This window comes from Martes martes (assembly GCF_963455335.1).
Source record: "Martes martes genome assembly, chromosome: 4".
NCBI classification, from domain to species: Eukaryota; Metazoa; Chordata; class Mammalia; order Carnivora; family Mustelidae; genus Martes; species Martes martes.
The window spans coordinates 107,479,918-107,506,230 of record NC_137891.1 but is presented as its reverse complement, the minus strand read 5'-3'; the positions used below and the strand labels follow the sequence as shown (position 1 = coordinate 107,506,230).

Genomic DNA, 26,313 nt, shown 5'->3' with positions numbered 1-26,313 from the left:
CAGGATTTGTGATTATGACATGCTGAAAGCTCAGATAATAGCATTTTTTAACATTAAGGTATTTTTTATTTAAGGTATATACATTTTTTAGATATAACACTATTACATACTTAATAGACTACAATATAATATAAACATAACTTTTACATACACCAGGAAACAAAAAAAATTGTTTGACTTGCTTTATTGCAATTTTCATTTTATTGCAATGGTCTGGATCCAAATCCACAATATCTCCAAGATGTGTCTGTATCTTGAAGGGCAGAGGCTGTCAGAGTTAATTGAGAAAACAAGAGCCAACTATATGCTGTCTACGGCAACACTCTTTAGATTCAAAGATACCAATAGGTTGACAGTAAAAGGATGGATAAAGATTTATCAAGAAGTGGAAGCCTGGAGGTTCCCTCTCTGGTTGCTCTGAAGACCACACAGCCTTGGGCATACATATGGTCTTCCAGACTGCCAGGGGTATATGTGATTTTGTTTTTAAGCCTGGCTTCCTAGGATTCACCCTGGGTCACTGTAGGTTAGTGTTCATTTCATGTTTGGGTGGAGGTTGTCTTTAAGCCCCTTTGCTAGTGAGTTGTCCTCTGTTGATGGGTCTGTATAGGATATGAGGAATGTTTTTCAAGTCTTTCCCATGTCCTATTAGAATTGCTTCTGACTGGATGCAGCCCAGGAGGGCTGTCCTCTGCTTTCTCTTTCCCTAGTGCTGTTAAACTTCTGTTTGTTTGCTCTGATGCTCTGAAAGAATGCTACCAGCATTATTTCAACTGCTCCCCACCAAGGTCTTCATTATTTTCAATAACACTCTTACGCATGGAATTCTTCACTCACTCTTCCAAACAAATTCAGTCCTTTCAGGCAGAGCCCTTCATCTTCATGGCCTTTCTCCCTGAGCAGAACACCTATGCCGCTGCTCCAGAGCTGGGGATGAGATCACTTTTCCCCAGGTACCATCTCATTCTGGGGGCACACAAGGCAGGAGGTAGCAATCCCTGGTCTTTTCAGTTGCCCTCCCACGTGGGACCTTCACCCTACAAGTAAGCTCCAGCTTTCAGGGGTAATTGGAGTCCCAGTATTCTTGGCCTCCCACAGCTCGGTAGGATGTCCACCCTACCGGGGACAGAGGGAGGGGTGGCTGAAGTGGAGGAAAGGAGACTAGATTTTCTTTTCCTGCCTACTTGGAATAGAGCTTCCATAAAATGGAGCTAGAGGGAGTGTGAGAATATGGGCAGCCTGCCTCTTCCAGCATGAAACTTTAACCCCAGACTGGGAATGGTAGGAAGTCTCCATGTTGGCCCTGCCTGCCTGGAATAGAGCACCTGGCACAGAGCTTCCATTAACACATAGCTGGTTGGGAAGGTTAAGGGAGCATACTGTAGTTCAAATGCCACAGACTCTTGCTTCCTTGCTGAAAGTTAGTAGATTTTCTTGAATAAGTGTTTCTCCATATGCTGAATGCCCTTAAGACAATTTCCAGAGACTTTAAATGATTATACTCAAAATTTTGCTCTTTAACTCGTGGTTTTGCTGGGGAGAATGTCTGCTAAGTTCCTCACAGCACCACTTTAGAAATCCATGTTTCATTTTTAATTTTGGTGTGTATTAAGATATAGTTTGGGTTGGCTTCTCTTTATTGCAGAATTAGAAATAATACTTTATTAGCTAATGTTTAGAATTCCTTCATTTTATTCTTGATGTTCTTTCAAAAAAATAAGTAACAAAGCTTCAGGATTTTTACCATTTAAAAATTAGGATAGGTTTAGTGTTCTTAAATGAAAATCCAAATGGTATAATTATCATTACATTTTTCTCTTACATCTTGAATTCTAATAACTGATGATGAATCTAGGGAAAACCAGCTTAAATTGATTTTTTTGAGAATTATTAATTTAACTGTTATTACAACATCTCTATTTCATATATATCCTGTCTTCAAGTGTTTATTATGGATATAAATAAATAATAAAAAAATAAATTATATACTATATTACTTACTAAATAAATGACTGAAACTAAAAATAATAATGATTTTAAAACTCTATAAGAATCATAATGGTGCTCAGCTGATTGAGGCATGAACACATTCATCTGGTTAAGATTGCAAATTCTGAAGAAACTTTCCTAAATTCATGCCTGGCTATATGACTGAGGGTGTGCCTCAGTTCCTCATCTGTTAAAGGAACATACCAGTATGTCCTACATCATGTGGTAAGACATGAGGATTGATAAAGTAGTATATTTACCTGACATACGGTAGGTATTTGGTAGTTGTTCCTACTTTTTGTTTCATGTACATTAACCACTCATGCTCCTCAGTATGAATTCAGAGGCATTATTCTATTTTATTTTTTAAGATTTTATTTATTTATTTGACAGAGAGAGAGACAGCAAGAACAGGAACACAAGCAGGGGAAGTGGGAGAGGGAAAGCAGGCTTCCCACTGAGCAGGGAGCCCGATGTGGGGCTCAGTCGCAGGACCCTGGGATCATGACCTGAGCCGAAGGCAGACACTTAATGACTGAGCCACCCAGGCGCCCCCATTATCCTATTTTAAAGATGAAAAAGAGTATAACTTTTGTTTGTTTATTTAAAAAATAAAACAAATATTCTTTAATGTTGTAAATAGTTGGAACACCTTGCAGAACTCCTCTGATTCTGATTCTGAACTTACTGATACAAATGGATAAGATGTAAGCTACACTCTTGTAAAAGAAACAGAGCAATTTCGTGGCCTCACTTTTATCAGTCTTATTAAAACAGTGTATATTATTAACCATTCAAATTTAGCTATACAAAGAAGTTGACTGTGAGAGAGTTTTACTCCATCAGAATTGTCTAAGCACAGCAAAACAAAACCAACCAACCCACCTCTCTAGAATGAAAAAGCTCCATGAGGACAGGAGCCGTGTTCACTTTTGCTGCAGAATATCCAGCTCCCAGAACAGTGCCTGAAATAGATCACATTCTGATAAATGTAAACATGTGAATGGATTTTGAGTTAATATGCTGTCCTCAGGCAGTGCTACCCATCAAATGCTTCGGTAGATGTGCCTGGCCTTGTTGGAGCTGGTACTGGTTTGAGATGTGGGTACTAAAAGAGGGGGTGAGATGAAAAAGGACATGCTCAAAGAAAGAGAAGGACTAAGATGTACCAAACCTCCCTCAAAGTTTTAGCAGAAATGAGAAAGGAAGGAAAGAGAAGGAAAAATAAAAAACCCATCAAGATAATGATACCTTTTGTACATCAAGGAAGAAGTATTTTATAAATCAAGGAAGAAGTATTTTATAAATTTTATTTTATAAATGGATAAAGTTGAGAAAGTCACACTAAATCTCATGATTAGGAGGCTTAGAGTAACCTCAGGGGAGTGCTGGATGCAGCAGCAGATTGCAGTGGAAAAGGAACAAGACTGGGGGGGGATAGTGGAAGCGGCGGATACAGGTTGGATTTTCTAGACATTTGGTCTTGAAACTAACAGACTATAGAAGACAGAGAAATAACTGTGTTTCAATAGGATGTATATTTGTTTGTATTCTTAGCCTTAGGGAGATCTAATCATATTTAAAGATCCAGAGGAAAAAATCTCACCTTCCTTCCCCCCACCAAAAAATACAGGAAGAAATGATTATGTAGGAAAAAATGTGTAAATGACATTTTGAGTTCTGAAGATTGGGACAGAAGCCTTGTCTGGCTTTCAGGGAAAGATGTTTTTCAGGCTTAGAAGGAGTGTTCCAAAATGTAGTTGACTCAAGGACAGTCAAAATGGGCCAAGGACAAGGCCGTTCTTAACTCCCACAATAGTAAACGTGTTTTTACAGGGGTGTTAATAAGTCAGAGTTGCATCTTTCTACAATTAAAAATTCCTACAACAGAAAAGAAAAAGGTATGGTGAAGTGGATGACGGGATACCACAACCAAAAAAGTGTTTTTCACATTACAATATCATAAGTTATAATAAAAATTTAAACTAATAATATATATTTGATATAGATATGTAATATATAGTTTATATAATATAATATGTTATTTAAATATTGTCTAATATATAAGAAAATGAGTGGTGGATGTTGATATTTTATTTCATCTTTAAACTTAACATAGATACTAATTTCACTTTAATTACAAGATATTCCTTTATTTCTCCTTTTTATTTAAGCTGCTAATAGTAGATGGATCCAAGAACATCCAGAATGTGCATATAATCTTGTAAATTCTCCACACTTAAAGCCTGCCTGGGTCTTAGACAGAGCACTGTGGCATTTATCCTGTGACGTTGCAGAAGGGAAATACAAAGAAAAAGGAGTACCGGCTTTGATTGAAAATGATCATCAAATGAATGTCAGTATGTATAGAGGAGTACCACACTAAAACAGAGTAACAAAATTTCTAAAGTACAAAGTAAATGTATGGTTGAAAATTATTTGGAGTCTATATTTAATTTAATAAATAATATTTAGTGAAAATATTTTAAATATATCTTTTTTTAACTGTTTAAATTTTTCAGTGCATTCGAAAAATAATTTGGGAGGATATTTTTCCAAAGACTCAGCTCTGGGAATTTTTCCAAGTAGATGTTTACAAAGCAGTTGAGCAATTTAGAGGACTTCTTACACAAGGTAAAAGATATACATTAGAATGTTTCTAGCAACTTTAAGAAATTTATTATTACTCTTAAAGGGATAACCCTTCTTTTCTCTGGTTAAGACAGTATTAAATCTGTTATTATTATATATTTGTGTTATTATAAACTGTGGTCCTGGAAGCTATCTGAGAGTTAGCAGAGATACCTAAAGGGCATGTCATGATAATACATAATATAATTATTTCTCTCGGGCGCTGTTTCTTACTATTGGTTCCTTAGCACAATACTCAGAATATAGCAGAACTCAATATATGTTTGTTAAGTGCATGAATGCAAGGTAAGTGAGAAGATTACTCCAGCTGCCAAAGGCAGCTTCTTTTTTTTTTTTAATTTTTTTTAATTTTTTTATTTTAATAAACATATAATGTATTTTTATCCCCAGGGGTACAGGTCTGTGAATCTCCAGGTTTACACATTTCACAGCACTCATCATAGCACATACCCTCCCCAATGTCCATTTCCCCACCACCCTCTCCCGTCCCCCCTCCCCAAAGGCAGCTTCTAACCTCTAGGGAGCAATACATTGTTTTTATTTTCTTTAAGATTTATTTATTTATTTTGAGAGAGAGATGGGGAGCATTGGGGGAGGGGGAGAGGCAGAGGGAAAGGGAAAGGGTGAGAGAGAGAGAGAGAGAATCTCAAGCAGACTCCCTGTTGAATGTAGAGCCCAAAGTGAGGCTTGATTCCATGACCCAGAGATCATGACCCAAGCCGAAAGCAATAATCAGACGCTCAACTGACTGAGCCACCCAGATGCCCTTAACCTTTTTTTTTTTTTAAGATTTTATTTTTGAATAATCTATGTACCCAGGGTGGGGCTCAAACTCACAACCCCAAGTCACATGCTCTACTAACCAAGCCAGTCAGGCATCTCTCTTTAGCCTTCTTGACAGATTAATTCCAGTTTTTTTCATCATTCATTCATTCATTCAATACATATCTTTTGAACCACTAGTATGTATTTGGCACTCTTCCAGGCATGGGGATTCAGTGGTGAACATAGCAAGCCCTTACTTTTGTAGAACTTATATCCTTATAAACAGAACTTATATCCTTATAAACAGTATTATATATATATACCTATATATATAAAATATATATATACAATATATATATACAGATATATATATTGTATATATATTTTTATATATTTCCTTGTATGTGTTATAATATATATATTTTTTTATATATATCCTTATATGTGTTATCCTTAAAGGATATATACTTATATATGCCCTTATATGTGTTATCTTTACTTAGGCGAATAAATCTGCAGGATCAATTAAGATAAATTGTTAGATGTAGGATTTCCAGGTCAAAGAGTGTACAAATTTAATGATAAATTTACAAGTAGTATTGTCCAGTTGCTTTTCAACACGTTGTACCAGTTTACATTATCATTAACTATACCCTCACTAGCATTAGATACCATTAATTTTTATAATGTTTGTCAATCAGGCAAAACATTATTTTAATTTGTAGTTCATTGCTCATTAGTGAAACACCTTTTCACATGTTGCTTTGCCACTTATAGATCTTCCATTAATTGTCTATTAATGTTCTTTCCCTATTTCCCTATTTTTTATTGGGCTGTTTGACTTTTTCACATTGACTTATTATATTGGTGATTCCTTATTATGCTGGCCTCAAATATGTCCTCCTTTTAATTCTTGATTATGGTATTTTTTTTTTCAGCATAGTCAAAATGTCAGTCTTCTATGGCTTCTAATTTCACATCATGCTTAGAAAAAACCTTCCATCAACATTCCGTTTTCTTAAAAAAATTCTGTCTCCTAATAATCTTACTTATTTTTTTTTTTACATTTAAATGTTCAAGGGGCACCTGGGTAGCTCGGTCAGTTAAGCATCTGACTCTTGATTTTGGCTCATGTCATGATCTCAGGGTCATGGGATCAAGCCCAGCATCGGGCTCCACACTCAGCAGGGAGTCTGCTTGAGGATTCTCTCTCTCCCTCTCCATCTGCACCTCCCTACCACAAACACAAACACTCTCTCTCTCAAATAAATAAATCTTTAAGAATAAATAAATAAATTTCAATACACCTAGAATTTATTTTTGTGTATTATATAAATATTTTTATTCATAAAATGGCATTGAGTTGATAATCCATCCTTTTATACTGATTTGTGGTACACCATTAAGACTTCATAGTTTAGTCATATACTAAACATATGTGGATTTCTTATGTGTACTATTCCATTCTATCAATACTAAAGACTGTTTTATCCTTTACACTGATTGTATAAGCTTTTCTTTTTTTCAAACACTTCCTGGCAGTTTTTCTTTTTCTTTTCTTTCTTTTTTTTTTTTTTATGGTTTCATTGATTTATTTGAGTGAGAGAGAGAATGAGTGGGAGGAGGGGCAGAGGGAGAAACAGACTCCCTGCTGAGCAGAGAGCCCAACGCAGGGCTTAGTCCCAGGACCCTGGGATCATGACCTGAGCTAAAGGCAGACACTTAACCCACTGAGCAACCTAGGTGCCCCACTGGTAGGTGTAATATATATACTCTTCCAAATGAACCTCAGAAACTAAATCTTAAGAATCTGTTTATAGGGTGCCTGGGTGGCTCAGTGGGTTAAGCCTCTGCCTTCGGCTCAGGTCATGATCTCAGGGTCCTGGGATCGAGGCCTGCATCGGGCTCTCTGCTCGGCGGGGAGCCTGCTTCCCCCTCTCTCTCTGCCTGCCTCTCTGACTACTTGTGATCTCTCGCTCTGTCAAATAAATAAATAAAATCTTAAAAAAAAAAAAAGAATCTATTTATATTTTATTTATTTTGTTTGTGCTTTTACAAGCCACTTCAAGGTCTCTTTAGAGTAATGCTGATGTTAGTTAATATAAAAGCAAGCCCAATTAAGGAATGTACTTAATGTAATGAGAACTGGGTGTTACATACAACTGGTGAATTACCAAACTCTACCTCTGAAACTAATAATATACTATATGTTAATTAATTGATTTTAAATTAAAAAAGAAACATTAAAAAGAATAATAATAAAAAATTAATAAAATCAAACCCAGTGGAGGCAATCCTGAACAACATCTAATTTATCAGGAACAAGTTCCAGCAAAGGGATAAAAATTCTTCCCACAAAACATTTATTTACATTTGCATTTTTTATTATTATATAAGGAATATGCTTATTGGTAAAAAGGAAAAAAATTATAAAAACTAGCCAGTGTGTTTCTTTCAGAGAGTGCAAAGAAAGTCATTAATAAGACTGACTTCTGAATAGAAAGCAATCTTTGAAGAAAAGGAACGCCTGATATTAGTGTATTTGGTAACACCTAGAAGGAAAATTTGTACTACCAACATCCTTAATGCCCTAAAAATTGTAGTAAGAGAAAGCTGACTAAGGCAGAGAAGTGGGGCAGGGTTTGAAGTGATAGGAATCCCTATGTTTTTCTTCTATAATGTTCTCCCTTCCAATCTCTCTCTCCCCCTCCTTCCCTATGTGTATACTTGTCTGTGTGTGTGTGTGTGTGTGTGTGTGTGTGTGTGTGTGTGTGTTAGGTGGTGTGCAGGAAGATGGGGGGAGGTAGGAAGGATGTTTGTGAAATAAATAAACATTTGTTTTATTTTCTGTAAAAAAATATTGTATACTAAAAACTTGAATATCAGTAACAGTTAAAATCTCCCTGTGGATATTTGCATTTAAGATATCATCTCTTCTTTCTTTTAGGAAATAGGAAAATAACAACCAAGCCTGATCCAAAGGAACACCTTAAGATTATTCAGGATCCTGAATACAGAAGGCTTGGCTGTACTGTAGATATGAACATTGCACTAGCAACTTTCATACCACATGAGTATGTTATGAAATTTTTCCTATGAGATAAAGGATAATATTACCTACAAATCTTTACAGCTAGTATTAAAATCCTGAATAGAAAATCAAAAAAAGTAATTCACCATAATTCTGCTAGTTCAAATGCATGATGTTTTCCTCTTTTTTCTGTGTGATGGACCATGTTCCTATATGTGTAGATAGTATTTTTTACAGTTGAAAAACTTCTTCAGCCATTAGTTAAGATCCTGATGAATATGTTTAAAGCTTCAAATAAGTAAATAAAGTTTCTGTGACCCTTGTTAGAAAATTTTTGAATGTAGAATTTTAAAACCATTAAATATTCAGCATGTATTGCTCTCTCTGCTCTAGCAAGGGCCCAGCTGCAATTGATGAATGCTGTAATTGGTTCCGTAAGAGAATTGAGGAGTTAAATTCAGAGAAGCATCAACTCATGAACTATCATCAGGAACAGGTTTCACCTACTTTGAACTGCTGTTTTTCTTTGAGTCTTAATACTGTTTGTTGTTGTTTTTACTGAGATACATAATTTAATGTGTTTCAGGTAGTTAATTGCCTTTTGGGAAATGTGTTTTATGAACGACTGGCTGGCCATGGCCCTAAATTAGGACCTGTCACTAGAAAACATCCTCTAGTTACCAGGTATTTCATTTTCATTTTCTTCTCATTAAAGGTTAAAAATTGAAAATTGTATTTAACTTTTTTTAAATTAATCTGAATGTTTTCCTTCCATGTGTGACTTCAGGACATTTTTTAACTGAAACAGAAATTTTGGTTTGGTAACTAGGGCTAATGTTAACTTTGTTAGGCCAGTCCTTAAAGAAACTATCATCAGTATGAATCAGTTTATAAACATTGCATTAATGTTTCTGGAGGACTATATACTTACTAGTAAATTCAAAGTTAATCAAATTGAGCCAACATTTAGATCCTTATCTTGTAGGTAATGTGCAGCACAGATTAGGCAACTAAAGTGTAGTAAAAGCTTTGGCAAAAGTAACACCAATACTTCAATGATTTTCTTAGTAATTTTATTAAATTTTTAATTTATTATTTAAAATGCTAACCAGATAATGCTATAATGCTGACTTCCCATTTCTCAAATCTTGGTAGATTTACTCAGAAAGTCTTTTGAAGATTTTGGACCTGTAAAAAAGTTTATTTCCTATAGTGTAAGACTAATCTTTATTCTGTTTGTTAAGGAGGAGGTTTAATTTTAATATTACTAATTTAAATTCTCTCCAAAGAATCTCTCTATATGGATTTAATATTTAATTGTATCTCCATAGATATTTTACGTTCCCATATGAAGAAATGACCCTCTCCACAGAAGAATCTATGATTCATAACCCAAATAAAGCTTGTTTTCTGATGGCGCATAATGGATGGGTAATGGGAGATGATCCCCTTCGAAACTTTGCTGAACCAGGTACGTCAATTTTTTTAACTTCTCTGTGGATAGGGAGAGAAAAGTTTACAACAAACTCAAAATATAAACTGTTTCATTGACTTTTTTCCCCACCTAGGGAATAGTTCTTAAACTGTTTCATCACAGAGATGCCAGAGTGCATACAGTTTAAGACGGAAGAGAAGGGATGGACAGGAAGAGTGGGATTCGTTTTTTCCTTTCCCCCCTTTTCCCCTCCTAGTCTTTATATGCTCAACCAGAATGGCTTTTATCTATCTATTTTATATTATGGTTCTGAATAAGATTTTATATGGTTAAAAATTTAATCTATTGCATTTTTAAAAATACATCTGAGACCACGCTATTACAATTATATTGCCATAAGAGATATTTTCATTCATTAGCCAGAGCGGTATTAAGGTATTTGAATAGCAATTACACTAGAAACTAATTTTAGGTTTCCCTTTCACTCCCAGCATTTTATTTTTCTACAGCTATTTCTTTGCCAGAAAGAATTTTGCTGGGCACCCATCAATATGTTTTTCAACATTTAGAAGTCTTTTTGAATGAGAAGTTTTTTAATTCAAAATCTCATTTTTCTTAAAGAATGTACTTTGGGTTTAAGTATCTCTCTCTGCCTTCTCCTTTGTAGTCATTCTAAATGCAAAGAGGCATTCTACTACATGCCATGGATTTAATGTAACCTATTGCCAAAATGCATAACAAGGTAGAAACACAGCTTTAAATGGTTTTGGTAGAGGTGCACCTCGGTGGCTCAGTTGGTTAGGTGTCCAACCATTGATTTCAGCGTGGGTCCTGATCTCTGGGTTGTGGGATTGAGCTCCACGTCAGGCTCTGCTCTCAGCAGGGAGTCTGCTTGAGATTCTCTCTCTCCCTCTGCTTCTCTTGCTCATACTTTCTATCTCTCTTTCAAATAAATAAATAAATCTTTGAAGAAGAAATGTTTTTGGTAGAACACTGTCTTCAAAGGGCCTGTGATATTACTATTACTGATTTTCTTTAAAAGAAGCAACTTGATTTTTTTTACACTAAGTACACATTTTTAGAAGAGACTCTAGGTCAAATTTTAACAAAATCGGTATGAGATATAAATTAATACTAATTTTTTAACTTTATAGATTTAAATAACCATACCATTTTAGACATAATTTTAACCAGTGCATGGTTTGTGATAGAAATAGTCAATATGATTTTTTAAAAAACAATGTTTCCTTGAAGTAAATGTTTTCATGTTATTTCTTGAACTGTTGAAAGCAAGCTCCTTTCTTAACAGGCTCAGAAGTTTATCTAAGGAGAGAACTTATTTGCTGGGGAGACAGTGTTAAATTACGCTATGGGAATAAACCAGAGGACTGTCCTTTTCTCTGGGCACACATGAAAAAATACACTGAAATAACTGCAACTTATTTCCAAGGAGTGCGTCTTGATAACTGCCACTCAACACCTCTTCATGTAGCTGAGGTACAGAAAAACAATTTATCTGCATTAAGCAAAGAAATGTAGTACTCTTTCCTTGCTTTTCTTAAATGAAATACGCAAGTATGTGTTTTCTTTTCTAGTTGGACACCAACATGGATTTGGTGGTAGTATTTAATACTTATGCATAACTTCACAATTCTAAAAAAATCTTTTGATGCAGTAGTTATGGAAATCTGGGATATAAAATGTTTAATGCATTAATATTTTTATTTCAATTTAGGGAAATAGATTATATTGTCTCTGATGATATATACATAACCATATCGCCATATATATTATTAAAATATTTCTAACATTTTATTATTAACTTTTAAAGGATTAATATTAACATTTTAATAATATGCAACTACCTATCTTATTCTTGTTATTTTCTGATTGCTCTTGATATATTAATAGACAATGAAGTCACTGGTTACATGTTATTATTTAAGCACTAATATTACAGTATATTGAAGCTTGTTTTAGCCTCATTGATTCCATCTTATTGATTATTTATAAAAATGTAATTGTAAACATAAATGTTGTTTATCCTTCTTTGGGCTTTTTATAGAAACTGAGGCAGTGCCAAAATTTATAGCAGTATCTTCTATCTAATACAGCTTTATAAACACAATTTTCATCCTGTTTATAAGATCTTTGATAGCTTTCTCGTGACAACTTAGTGTTCTTTGGGAATGTATGCTTATCTGAAAAATATCTATTTCTGTTATTTTATGCAGTATTATAATGAATATGATTTGAGTCCAATGATGAAAAATTGATTCGACATGGAAGAATTTAGTGAACATTAGTTAAGGTGGTAGAATATTTTTTAGCTCCAAAAACTAGCAGAGGTTTTTCCTTATTGTGCTCTTAGCAACAGCAATATACATATATATATATTGCTGTTGCTAAAATATATATATGTAAGATTATTACATTATTATATACACATTATTATAATATATATGTAAGATTATTGCAACATTATAGCAAAACAGAAAATTAAAACTCAATTTATTAATTTTTAAGTTTCAAAATCTTCTAGGACCCTACTTGTTAGCTGACAGAATTTCAATTATTTTATTAACCTTTGTGCAAACATTATATTAAGAAAATTGGAACCAATTTGGTTTGTGATTAAGAGCTGATTACCATTTGTAGGAAAATTTGGCTTTTAGTGTAGTTAGACCTAATCTTTGCAATAGCTAAATGATTCACCAGCAGGAAATTTATCAATAATGGCCTAGTCAAAAGCCTGCAAATTAATAGTCTGGTTAGATGTATTAAAAACAAACACACATAAAACAGGGTGAAAGCCTAGCAGATTCACGGTGTTATAGTTTACATTTTTTAATGTGACACTAACATTTTTCTTCTTCCTTTTTCCCCCTTTGTGTCTCTGTATCTTTGCAAAATCTAATCTTCCTTTTTAACTGTTTTAATCCCTTTATAAATTCTCTTGTTTCCTGCGTGTGTATTGGTCTCTTTTATGTTTTCTTACATATGCACAATTAAATTTATTTGGAAATTCTTCTTGGATTTCCATTTTGTCTTGTTCCATGACATTTTCCTATGTCGAATCCATGCCTAGTTCTTGTCTCCTTTCCTACCCCCACTTGCTTTTCTCTTTGTGTTACATTTGTGACTGTGCTTTTTGCAGTACATGTTGGATGCTGCTAGGAAATTGCAACCCAATTTGTATGTAGTAGCCGAACTGTTCACAGGAAGCGAAGACCTGGACAATATCTTTGTTACTAGACTGGGCATTAGTTCCCTAATAAGAGGTAGGCTTGTTGATGTGTATTTCCCATCTAAAACTTTAGTTTTTGTTTAAGTAGATCATTTATTAGCATTATATACAATGTTGAATAATTTTCAACATAGTTAATGTTCTCTTAAATACTCTACGCCAACTTTTCTCTATCTCAGTCTGTTTTTATCAGGAAAAGTTTCCACTTTGGGGTAAAATATCTCCTCTTAAATTGAAAGATGAGTAGAATGAATTGATGACTCATGAACAACAGCATTTTTTTGTTTTTGAAAATACACAAATCTAGTTTTCATCTCCTACTTGGATAGATGATAGAATCTTAGCTTTTTTTCCCATAGATCCTATATAGCTAACATCCTAATAAACAACATATGTTCCCTTTTACCTACATGAGCCATTTCTGTGGCCAATTATAGAGAAGAAATTTTGGTCACTTAAACTAATAGACATTTGTTTAAATGTTTACAGCAGTTTTATTTTTTACAATATTTTATGGTATTTTTTGGAAACTCAGTCATGATAAGAAACCTAACCTCTTCTTGACCAGTAATAATGAAGATAATTAAAATATTCTGTAATGCTTTACAGAGGCAATGAGTGCATATAATAGCCATGAAGAGGGCAGACTGGTTTACAGATATGGAGGAGAACCTGTTGGATCCTTTGTTCAGCCCTGTTTGAGGCCGTTAATGCCAGCTATTGCACATGCCCTGTTTATGGATATTACCCACGATAATGAGTGTCCTATTGTGGTAAGCATCTATTCTGTTTCTTGTATTTACTTATTTTGCTAAACTCATGTGGAATTTAAGAAACAACAGATGAACATAGTGGAGAAAAAAAGGCAAACAATAAAACAGACTCAACTAAAGAGAACAAACTGAGGGTTGCTGGAGGGGAGGAGGGCAGGGGATGGGCTAAATGAGTGAGGCAGATTAAGGAGGGCACTTGAGAGCACTAGGTGTGGTATGTAAGTGATGAATCACTCAATTCTACACCGGAAACTAATATTACGCTCTATGTTAACTGACTGGAATTTAAATAAAATTTGAAAAAGGAAAAAATAAATTTTTTGATCTGATATTTAGTGACAATATCCACATGCTTCAGAACCATGTCTTAGATTTATACGTGATTGTGGTACATAGTTTTTGAATGTTTTGTTAAATTCTAAAGCAAATTAATGTCAAAAAATAATAAAATAAAGCCAATTAATGTCTTACAGTATGTAACTATGTAACTATCCTTTACTTCATTATGCAATTGGATGGCACTTTGCATTTGAAAGAAAATAAACCCTGGGGGGTTTTTTTTATTGTTTTCTAGCATAGGTCAGAATATGATGCTCTGCCAAGTACCACGATTGTTTCCATGGCATGTTGTGCTAGTGGAAGTACTAAAGGCTATGATGAATTAGTGCCTCATCAGGTATGTCTTAGTGGTGTTTTTTTTAAATCCACATGGCCAACAACTTTGAGCATTTTTACTAAAAGATCTTATTATAATTAAAATGTACACATGGCTGAGTTTTAACTTTGTTCAGATTTCAGTGGTTTCTGAAGAACGATTTTATACGAAGTGGAATCCTGGAGCATCTCCATCAGATAAAGGTGAAGTTAATTTCCAAAGTGGAATTATTGCAGCCAGATGTGCTATCAATAAACTTCATCAAGAACTTGGGGCCAAGGGTTTCATTCAGGCAAGAAACTAACTTTTTGTAAGTTTCTTAAGGTTCAGTTTCAGAGTAAGTTTTTCCAGTTTGAGCGCTAACGTGTTTTCTCTTTCTGTTTCTCAGGTGTATGTGGATCAGGTTGATGAAGACATAGTGGCAGTAACAAGACATTCACCCAGCATTCATCAGTCTGTTGTGTCTGTGTCTAGAACTGCTTTCAGGAATCCTAAGACTTCATTTTACAGCAAGGAAGTGCCTCAAATGTGCATCCCTGGTAATGCAACCTAAAAATGTTACTGTGATTATAACACAGTACTGGTGTGGTTGTAGTTGAGAAAGAATTCAAAATTTTGCATAACTTGGGGCACCCAGCTGGCTCAGTTGGTAGAGCATGTGACTCTTGATCTTGGGGTCATGAGTTCATGCCCCACGTTGGGTATAGAGTGTACTATAAAGAAAGAAAGAAATTAAGACTGGGATCACAACCTGAGCTGAAGGCAGACACTCAAGCAACTGAGCCAGCCAGGCACCCTGGGATGTGTTTTATAATTGTCAAGGAAGAGATATGGAGAGACTATAATTGCTATATGTTCACAAAAGAGAGAAATCACTAGTATTTAGAAAAGGCTTCTCAAGGGAGGTGGAACTTTAGTTTTTGAAAGATGTAAAAAAGAAAATTCATATTAATAGTTGTTAGTAAGACTATCTGGGGACTAGTGAAAATATCTATTTGGTTAAAATAGTGGAGTGACAGAGGGCTAGGAAGGTAATTGAGGATGGATTATGAAAAGCCTTAAATATTAAACTGTTTTCCACTTAGGTTTATATGTGTGTGTTTGTGTGTGTGTGTGTGTACATGCTCATACACAAGTACACAGTTAGACACACTATAAATATACATACATATACATATATATAAACACATGAATGTACATACATATTTCCTGGGTATAAAGGAAATACATGTTTGTTTTATACAAAATGGGAAATAGGGAATAAATTAAGAGGAAAATAAAGCTATTTCACAACTCAGAAAATGTTAATATTTGAGAATATTTCCATAACAGGCATTGTCCATGTAGTAAAAATGTAAGTTACCCCAAATTAATTTCCCGTGGTCCTGGGAAGCCCCGCATCAGGCTCCCTCTCTTCCTCGCTTGTGCTCCCTCTCTGCTCTCTCTCATTATCTCTGTCTCTGTCTCAAATAAATATATAAAATCTTTAAATAAATAAATAAAAACATACCCCTAAATCATATCCTTATTATTGCTAGATTTTTTTCTAGATGTGTGTATTTTATTTCTTCCTTACTGTTATATTTTATAGCAAAACATTCTCCTGTGCATATAGCAACTGTCCAAGTCTGGCAATTAATTGAGGGGATGAAGATTCCCATAAAAATCATCATATTCTATATTGGTTGCTAGTTATTAAATATATAAACTCCAGTTTTTAAAGATTATCAACTTGAATAGTTTTGTTTTTTTTTAAAGATTTTATTTATTTTTTTGACAGACAGAGATTACAAATAGGCAGAGAGGCAGGCAGAAAGAGGAAGGGAAGCAGGCTCCCCGCTGAGCAGAGAGCCCGACGTGGGGCTCGATCCCAGGATGCTGGGATCATGACCTGAGCCGAAAGCAGAGGGTTTAACCCACTGAGCCACCCAGGCGCCCCTCAACTTGAATAGTTTTAAGGTTAAATGTTCATTAGTTATTTTTAACTGCTTGCGAGTGTATAGTCAGTAATCTTGTCTGATTATTGCTAATGTACGTGTACAGTTTCACATGGTTGCAGTCAGTGTGAACAATATTATCTCGGGTTTTGTTTTGGTCATTGGTCTTTATTAAAACATTTCCATTTTGTAACAAAATTGTGATTTTCATTATGTTAAATATTTCATGTTTTATTATGTTAGTATTCCATCTTTAATATTCTTTAGTGTGTTTAACAGTGAATATACACTAGGAATAATTTTTTCTTTTGAATAATTTCTTAGTAATTATTTCGAGAAGTAGAATTTCTAGATCAAAAGGTACTGTTACTTATTGTCAGATTAATGGCTCAAATTACTTAAATAGTAAAATTCAAGTTTTATATATCCTTTGACTCAGCAGTTCTACTCCTAGGTTTATCTCTGAAAAATTCTCATATGTTCCATTAGAAGACAGGCAAACAAGAATATATTTGGCATATTCACACAATGGAATACTATTTGGCATTTGAAACAAATGAGCTACAGCATGAGCTGCAGCTTATGTAGCAATGTGAACAAATCTAAAAAATAGTATTGTTTAATAGAAAGCAAGTTGCAGAAATATATATATATATAATTTGAATCTACTCTAATAAAACTTGGAAATATGGAAAATAATATATGTTGTTTTGGGAAACATATATGTAGTAAAATGCACAGGATTTATGAATGCCAAATTGCAGGTGACAGTTACCTCTGAAGGGAAAGAAAGGGTACACATTTGTAATGTTTTCTTCAGCCAGGAGGTATGATCTGGCTGTTTAAAATTTTTCCCTACTTTTTGTATTTCTGAAATTTTTCATTTTTTTAAATAAAATTTTCAAGTGATTTATTTCCTCTCTGCTCAAAATTAGGAAGGTTATATATCATTCCTAAGATCTAAGCCATTATTACTTGATAAGATCTTTTTTTCAGAAGGTCTTTGTTAATTTATGATTTTAAAAACAAAGCATTGAGTGAAAAATGCATCTTGGGTGGAATGATCTACTCTCAGACTGATATTTCATATTCAACTCTAAGTTTAATGAATTAAATTGAATTAGCACTTCCTAATTCCAGATGGTTTAATATGAAATTTCATTAATATTTTTATTTATTCGTAGGCAAAATTGAAGAAGTAGTTCTTGAAGCCAGAACTGTTGAGAGAAATACAAAACCTTATCAGAAGGATGAGCATGCGATCAATGGAATGCCAAACATCACAGTAGAAATTAGAGAACATATTCAGGTATTTGGGACTCTCATCTTACTACCATGTTTAACATCTTAAGGACATTAGAATTATTGATTGAATGGTTTTATACAATTTTTTCAAGCTTAGTGAAAGTAAAATCGTTAAACAAGCTGGAGTTGCCACAAAAGGACCCAATGAATATATTCAAGAAATAGAATTTGAGAACTTGTCTCCAGGAAGTGTTATTATATTCAGGTATGTTGGAGTTCCAACTGTTGACTTTGCTTGCAAAATAGATGACATATTCTGTTAATTTTGAATGAATCATTCCTAAAAAGTAACCATTTTTTAAATTAACGTTTTCAGAGTTAGTCTTGATCCACATGCACAAGTTGCTGTTGGAATTCTTCGAAATCATCTGACGCAGTTCAGTCCTCACTTTAAATCTGGGAGCCTTGCTGTTGACAACTCAGATCCTATATTAAAAACTCCTTTTGCTTTGTAAGTATGCCTTAGTTTATGGAGATTTGCCACTTTAATAACTGATAAGTTATTGCAAGCCTGATTTAAGCAGTTTTAAGGGTGCTCTCTGTCCATGCTACTCAGACAGTGGTCCAAGAACCAGTAGTCATACTAGCATCATCTGTTGTTCACATGTCCTGTTGCTTTATCATTTGTATATGTGCTTTCATGTGCACTCTCACACTCATGCACTCTCTATATGTAGCTATAGATATGAGCAAACACATACATGCACACATGCAACTCTATACACACACATGTGCACACGATTTTTCTGAACTATCTGAGGCTAAGTTGTATACACCATATTCCTTCCACATCATTTTTTAAAATATTTATTTTTTTGAAGTAAGCTCCACACCCAACGTGGAGCCTAAACTCATGACTCTGAAGTCAAGAGTCACATGTTCTTCTCACTGAGCCAGCCAGATGCCCCAAGCTAAATTTTTTGTTGTTCATTGGCTGTTTATTTATCCTGTGAAATAGCATTTTATGTACTAACCCATTTTTTTATTGTGTTCAACTTTTTGTTTTTATAAGAGCTTTTCTCATTAAGGATATCAGCTCAACTCAAACTCTTAGAAGAGTATTTGCATTCTAAAAATATCTGTGGTGGGGCGCCTGGGTGACTCAGTCATTAAGCGTCTGCCTTTGGCTCAAGTCCTGATCCCAGGGTCCTGGGATGGAGCCCCACATCAGGTCCTGCACAGCAGGGAGTCTACTTCTCCCACTCCCGCTGCTTGTGTTCCCTCTCTTGCTGTGTCTCTCTCCATCAAATCAATAAATAAAATCTTCAAAAAAAATAAAATGCAATGAAATGAAAATAAAAATATCTGTGATGAAGCTGTTTTATGTTTCTGTGGCTTGCTTATAAAATGCATATTCATCCTCAGACCTACTCAGATTATCAGGGTAAGGCCAAGGAATCTGTATCTTAATAAGCTCCCCACGTAATTCGTATGTAAGTTCACTGGCTATGTGTCAGAAAGCATTTGCCTAGAATGGAGTTGGTACTGAGACTGCTGATTGATTTGATCAAACTTGACTCACAAACAGTGGATGAAGGAAGAGTCGGTCCTAGCTATGAGGACAGAGTCTGGCAGAAACAGGAAACAAAGCCCAGCCAACCCTAATTTTCTCAGTTGAGATAGAACTAAAAGAGAAAGAAGGAAGTATATTTAAGAGTTTATATTTTCACATAAAATTCAAGAGGATATGTATTCAGTTCTGTAGAATGAAATGACCAGAACAGCTAGAATTATTTTAAAAAAAAAAAAAAGGTAGGGTTTTGTTGTATTCAAGTGTGGTCAGTTATACAGTCTCACTGCTACCCGGATCAAGGGGAAACCAAGGCCATGACAGACACCTCCTTCTGACTATTATCAAGAAGCATCCTTAGCTAAGAAAATCTTGTTTTCTTGAATAACCCAGCTAAGGAGCAGTGCCGCCTTAAGAGAGGAAAGAAATACTACATGATTTCTAAGGTGGTTAACTATGAATTTTGATTATCCCTTTGCTGGTCCTTGACAAGTATTTCAGTTTTAGGATAATTAGCATAAAAATGTTATTGATGTCCTACTTAAGAGAATATAAAGAAGAGAAAAAAACCAAGCCCATCAAGAAAGATTAAAAAAGCAAATTTGTGGGGCGCCTGGGTGGCTCAGTGCGTTAAGCCTCTGCCTTCGACTCCGGTCATGATCTCAGGGTTCTGGGATTGAGCCCAATATCGGGCTCTCTGCTCAGTGGGGAGCCTACTTCCCCCTCTCTCTCTGCCTGCCTCTCTGCCTACTTGTGATCTCTCTCTCTGTCAAATAAATAAATAAAATCTTTAAAAAAAGAAAAATGAAAAAGCAAATTTGTAAGAAAAATGTTGTAGCAACCAAAATATTTTTCCAGGATACTTCCAAGTAATCAAATTTGGCAATTGATTTGTTTTTCTTGGCTTGGAAGAAATGTTACTTCTAACTGAATCTTTAGCATGTTTTATCCTTTAATTATTATTTATAACATATATTGTTTGTAATGTATATAATAGTGCTGAGGTACTAAAACATATATTGTTAAGGTATTTTATGGTTATGATTCAGATTTTCTTCTTTATTGACAGCATTTTAGTGTATTTACCAGTTCTCTTTATTTTCCACTTCTTAGCATTGCCTCAAAATTAACTTTGGCTGAGCTGAATCAGGTACTTTACCGATGTGAAGCCGAAGAACAAGAGGATGGTGGAGGCTGTTATGACATACCAAACTGGTCATCTCTTAAATATGCAGGTCTTCAAGGTAAGCAAATACAAGGATAGTTAAGCTTTTGGGTTTGGGGGGGGTTTTTTAGGGTCATATGGTATCTTCTTTATAGAAATAATGTGTGGGCTTAGAATCCAACTGCTTAGGTTCAGATTGTGGCCCTGCCACCCACTCATTCATTGATCTCCAGCCAGTAACTTAATCTCTCTGTGCCCATTTCTGCCTTTATAAAATGTGAATAGTATTGTATAATTCATAGGCTTTTTTTTTTAAGATTTTATTTATTTATTTGACAGAGTAAGAGATCACAAGTAGGCAGAGAGGCAGGCAGAGAGAGGGGGAGAAGCAGGCTCCCCGCTGGGCAGAGAACCTGATGCAGGGCTCGATCCCAGAACCCTGAGATCATGACCTGAGCCGAAAACAGAGGCTTTAACCCACTGAGCCACCCAGGTGCCCCTCATAGGCTTTTTTTTTTTTAGGCTTAAAAGATGTATTTTTATTTGGTTTATACAAATAGTGAATTTATTGATTTGTATTCGGTAATGAAATACAAAATGAATCTCACATAGGCTTTTTTGAAGACTAAATGAGAAAATTTATTTGGGCCCAAATGGTACAGGTTGTAAATATAATATATTCATCTTCCTTTTTCATCTAATCAAAAACTTTGTTTCATTGCATATTTGTCTTATCTAAAAAGAGAACTTATAGTAAAACATTATGTAGTTAGAGTAGTTGTGAGGCAGGACATAGGATCTAAATATTTAATTATCAGCTTAACCCACCTGGTTGGAAATATTTTCTTGGATTTTTATCTAGGAAATGTGGCTGATCACACATGTATTCCTAGTTCATGTAGTATTCCACATATCATGCCTCCTTTGCAACTCATTTTCTCTGTCCATCTAACCCATCTTTAAGGATGAGTTTGACTCTTACATCTTCCACAAAGCATTCTTTAACTATTATTTTTCACGGTAAGATCTTAGTCCCCTTGGATACCCATTTCATTAATTTACTATGCCTCTTATTTGCTATACCATCTTACTTGGAAGATATTTTACTAACTAGTACAGTGTTTTGTGAATATTTATTGTTGTGGTTAAGAATGGGCTCTAGATTCCCTGCATTACACTCACTAGCTTTATAACCTTGGAGTAAACTCTGCATGGCCCAATTTTCTCATCTGCAAAAGGGAAACAGTAATAGTGCTACCACAAGGACTAAGTGACTTAATACATGCAAAGCACTTAGACAATGCTGTTTATAGTTAGTACTTGATAATTGTTAGCCTTAAGACTCCACTAACTAGATTGTACCTTGAGAAAGGACAATGTTTGCCTTTTTTGCATTCTTGTTTTTTAGCTTTTGTACTTCCTACAAAACCAAGCACATAAGAAAGCTCCCAGTAACTTTCTTCTAGGCTTTGGTGCTTTTGACATTTTTTTTTCTAAAACAGTCTCATTTTCAACAAAAAAAAATGTTTTGTGGTGTGCAAAATAGAGAAATGTATATATTACCATCCTAGACAGCTACTTACTCCATTTTCACCCTGAGCTGTGGAATTCCTTCTGCTCCCTGACTGAAAAAAACACACTGTTCTGAACTTCTTTTCTGGCCTTTTTCTTTCTTAAAGTTTAGTCTAATTCTTTACTAACTCTCTCCTGATTTACTTTTTACTTTGTATCAATCCTTTTTTTTTCTCTGACAGTTTAGTATTTCCAGTGTTCCACTGGATATTTCTAGCAGACTCTTAATAGCAACATCCAATTAAGTCAGACTTAACAACTTCATTAACTTTCTCTCTCCTAAACAAAATCCCCCTTCTCTTCTTCTCTACTTTTTATAATAATAAGTCATGTTGGAATCCAGGAATCTGTTTTTGGATCTGTCCCTTTTATCTTCTGTATTCAATCAGTGATTGTGACTGAATTTTTTCTGTGTTCTCTATAGTATACAATATTCTTTTATTTTCGTAGTTAACACCCTATTCAAAGACTAAGTCCTGTCTGCAAAACCAAGTAACCAATTTTCAAATTTCTTGTTACCTCTTCCACAGAACATTCCATTCCATTGATCAGATCTCTTTTTCTAAAATGCTGCTTCATCATGTCACCGTTATTCAACAAGTGAAACTTATATTTACTGAGCAATATTTGCCTTCTTAAAAAATGCTAGAGCAGGGATGTCTGGATGGCTCAGTGGGTTAAAGCCTCTGCCTTTGGCTCAGGTCATGATCCTCGGGTCCTGGGATCAAGCCCCACGCCGGGCTCTCTGTTCAGCGGGGAGCCTGCTTCCTCCTCTCTCTGCCTGCTTCTGATCTCCATCTGTCTACTTGTGATCTCCTACTTGTGATCTCCGTCTGTCAAATAAATAAATAAAATATTTTTTAAAAAATTAGAAAAAAAATGCTAGAGCAAAAGTGAAACATTGTTTTTTATACTGTCTTGTTTTCTAGTTTTTTTATGTTTTATGCTTTGTTTCCCAAAGAAGGTTGTAAGCCCCTTGAGAGAAAGAACTACATCTTAATTTATATATTTATTATTTCTTAAGACATGCTATATACAAAGTAAAATTAAATCCTAAATATATAAATAAATTTAGTCAAAATGAACTTGGTGAGGCTATTAATATAATATTTTTCATGTGGAAATTATTACATTATTGTGTAATGAAAGAAGTACTATTGTTCCGTCATTGAAATAACAGAAACTGCTGTGTATGCATAGAAATTCTAATGTTTCTGCTTGAGTATTACTTAAGGATATGCTCATATACTTCACCTTGGTAGCTTGTTTAGTTCCAACTCCCTCTTGTGATAATTCAAAGATCCTTTCCAAAGCAGGACTGTTATCACCAGAGATGCTCCTTGCTCTGTCTGAAACCACTCCTGTGATTGCCTGAATATTAATGATTCTGCCACTTTTTAATATGAGAAGATACAGACTTAATCAATTTTCCCCCCAATGCCTTAGGGCAGGGAAACTATGTCAGTTAGTTGCCTTTGAATATTATAATATTTAAATTCAGAAGAACAAGACAAATCTCAGAAGTTAGGAATCTTGGAAAGCTCTACATAGCTCCTGTGACAGTAGTCTCCTTCAGTATGTCTTTGTATCTCAGGGCAAGCCAGTGTGGCCACACCATATCTCCAACCGTGGGAAGTGCTACTGTGGTCTTTGCAGCTCTTGTGTCTACCTCTATACGTGTTCACCCCGTATCACTAAGAGACAGCAGTAGCCCAGGCTATGGGAACAAATTGCCTCTGCCAATAACAGCATGATATTTCTATGAATTTTCAGGATTAATGTCCGTCTTGGCAGAAATAAGACCAAAGAATGACTTGGGACATCCCTTTTGTGATAATTTGAGATCTGGAGATTGGATGATTGATTATGTCAGTAACCGACTTATTTCACGATCAGGAACTATTGCTGAAGTAAGTAAAAGTCTACTCTAGTTCATAAAACAAGGAAACAATGAAAACTATATTACTATGGTGTATATAAAATTAACATAGTTTTCTAACCTGAAAACTCCTCTTTTCCTCCCTTCATCATCTTCCCATTTTAACAAATGGAAATCTGGTTGATAGATTACTAGATAGTAGAGCTGCATGTTTGGATTTACCTCTTTAATGCACCTAGCCTGTAAACACACCAAATTAACTTTTTTTTAAATTAAAATGTAATGTATTATTTGCTTCAGGGCTACAGGTCTGTGAATCATCAGTCTTACATAATTCACAGCACTCACCATAGCACATACCCTCCCCAATGTCCATAAATCAGCCACCCTATCCCTCCCCACCAACCCCCCAGCAACCCTCAGTTTGTTTCCTGAGATAAAGAGTCTCTTATGGTTTATCTCCCTCCCAATCCCATCTTGTTTCATTTTTTCCCTCCCTGCCCCTCACAACCCCCCGACCCTGCCTCGCAAATTCCTCATATCAGAGAAATCATATGATAATTGTCTTTCTCTGATTGACTTATTTTGCTTAGCATAATACCCTCTAGTTCCATCCATGTCATTGCAAATGGCAAGATTTCAGGGGGATTTGATGGCTGCATAGTATTCCATTGTATATATATACCACATCTTCTTTATCCATTCATCTGTTCATGGACATCTAGGTTCTTTCCATAGTTTGGCTATTCACACCAAAATAACTTTTAAAATTATTTTTATAATAGGTTGGTAAATGGTTGCAGGCTATGTTCTTCTACCTGAAGCAGATCCCACGTTATCTCATCCCATGTTACTTCGATGCTATATTAATTGGTGCATACACCACTCTTCTGGATATAGCATGGAAGCAGATGTCAAGGTATATCCAACAAAGCTTCAGTTAATAGGCATGTTTGTGTAGAAACCATATATATTCAGTTTATATACTCTTTAAAGACCAAATAAAGAACTGTCATAGATTCATAGAGTTGAGAAAGTTTGTAAGTGGATAGTAAATGTATTTGCATCCTTTTATTTGGAGCATACAAAAACAAACATAGGTATTAAAATCTGTTCAGTAAAGCTAAGAACTCATGTTCATGGGAAAATTTAATTGTTTCATATTATTTGCTTCTATTTATTCTTTGACTTGTTAATAGATATAATTTTTAGAATATGCGTACAGTTTTTTTTCCTAATTTTTCATTAAGAGAAAAGTTATTCTGCTATTACAGAATAATATTATTATTCAGAATTATTATCACAGAAATTTGCCTTTAGTGATAAATTTCCCTAAAATGAAATTACAGATCAGAATGTACCACTGAAGAGCCATCAAACTGATTTGGGAATAATTTCAGAAAGAACGAAACTTCAAGGGTGCCTGGGTGGCTCAGTCAGTTAAACGTCTGCCTTTGGCTCAGGTCATGATCCCCAAGTCCCAGGATCTAGCCCCAAATCGGGCTCCCTGTTGGGCAGGAAGTCTGCTTCTCCCTCTGCCCCTCACCCAGCTTGTGTTTTCTTTCTCTCTCAAATAAATAAATAAAATACTTGAAAAAAAGTTTCAGCCCTTCCATTTGTTGCACTATAGGCCTTGGACTTAAAACCAGCCATAATATTGGGTGAAATGAAAGCAGTTCTGAAATCTAACCAAACTGAAATATTTTCAGCCAGTATTACCATTGTTACACATCTGGTAGAGAGGCTAGTTGAAGGAAAGAATCAAATTAAAATGATACTACTAAAAATTTTTGAAACAATGGGTATGCAAGATGAGTAAGTTCTAGAGATCTGCTGTGTAACATTGTGCTTGTACATAACAGTATCATTATTGAATTGTACAATAAAAATCTATTAAGAGAGTAGATTTCAAGTTAAGTGTTCTTACCACAATAAAACTTTTTAAGTAAATAAATAATAAAAAATTTTGTATTTCTACAAATTATATTTTAAATTCAGTCACTTTGTTACAGCTTTGTTCAGAATGGCTCTACCTTTGTGAAACACCTTTCACTGGGATCAGTGCAGATGTGTGGAGTAGGAAAGTGCCCTTCTCTGCCACTTCTTTCACCTTCACTTATGGATGTACCATACAGGCTAAATGAGATCACAAAAGAAAAGGAGCAGTGTTGTGTGTCTCTAGCTGCAGGTAAGAAATTACATACAGGTTAAAATGTGTCAGTCAATATTATTCAAGGAGGAAAAGTTATGGGGAAATCACTATTTTTAGAAAAAGACATGTTATCCAAGATTTTATGTGACTGCTAAAAAAAAATTCATATCCACTTGTAGAACTAGTATTTGTGCTTACTATTTAATTAATACTGTACAACAGGCATTTTTTTATGTGTGTTTTTCA

The 26,313-nt window shown here is 34.8% G+C and overlaps 1 protein-coding gene across 2 annotated transcripts in view; it reads left to right on the top strand.

The window, feature by feature from the left end:
* Nucleotides 1-26,313, top strand: part of AGL (amylo-alpha-1,6-glucosidase and 4-alpha-glucanotransferase) — a gene marked incomplete at its 3' end in the record, with an annotated part of 62,136 nt that overhangs the window by 20,542 nt on the left and 15,281 nt on the right. For both annotated transcript variants that reach the window (XM_080799995.1, XM_080799996.1), the window contains exons 6-24: nucleotides 4,164-4,345; nucleotides 4,512-4,623; nucleotides 8,354-8,480; nucleotides 8,831-8,933; nucleotides 9,024-9,121; nucleotides 9,769-9,908; nucleotides 11,182-11,369; nucleotides 13,030-13,153; nucleotides 13,729-13,892; nucleotides 14,467-14,568; nucleotides 14,684-14,839; nucleotides 14,936-15,086; nucleotides 17,669-17,793; nucleotides 17,882-17,994; nucleotides 18,106-18,240; nucleotides 20,413-20,543; nucleotides 23,810-23,946; nucleotides 24,701-24,834; nucleotides 25,928-26,103. In XM_080799995.1, the coding sequence (XP_080656121.1) occupies nucleotides 4,164-4,345; nucleotides 4,512-4,623; nucleotides 8,354-8,480; nucleotides 8,831-8,933; nucleotides 9,024-9,121; nucleotides 9,769-9,908; nucleotides 11,182-11,369; nucleotides 13,030-13,153; nucleotides 13,729-13,892; nucleotides 14,467-14,568; nucleotides 14,684-14,839; nucleotides 14,936-15,086; nucleotides 17,669-17,793; nucleotides 17,882-17,994; nucleotides 18,106-18,240; nucleotides 20,413-20,543; nucleotides 23,810-23,946; nucleotides 24,701-24,834; nucleotides 25,928-26,103 (2,598 nt within the window). The remainder of the gene's footprint in view (nucleotides 1-4,163; nucleotides 4,346-4,511; nucleotides 4,624-8,353; nucleotides 8,481-8,830; nucleotides 8,934-9,023; nucleotides 9,122-9,768; nucleotides 9,909-11,181; nucleotides 11,370-13,029; nucleotides 13,154-13,728; nucleotides 13,893-14,466; nucleotides 14,569-14,683; nucleotides 14,840-14,935; nucleotides 15,087-17,668; nucleotides 17,794-17,881; nucleotides 17,995-18,105; nucleotides 18,241-20,412; nucleotides 20,544-23,809; nucleotides 23,947-24,700; nucleotides 24,835-25,927; nucleotides 26,104-26,313) is intronic.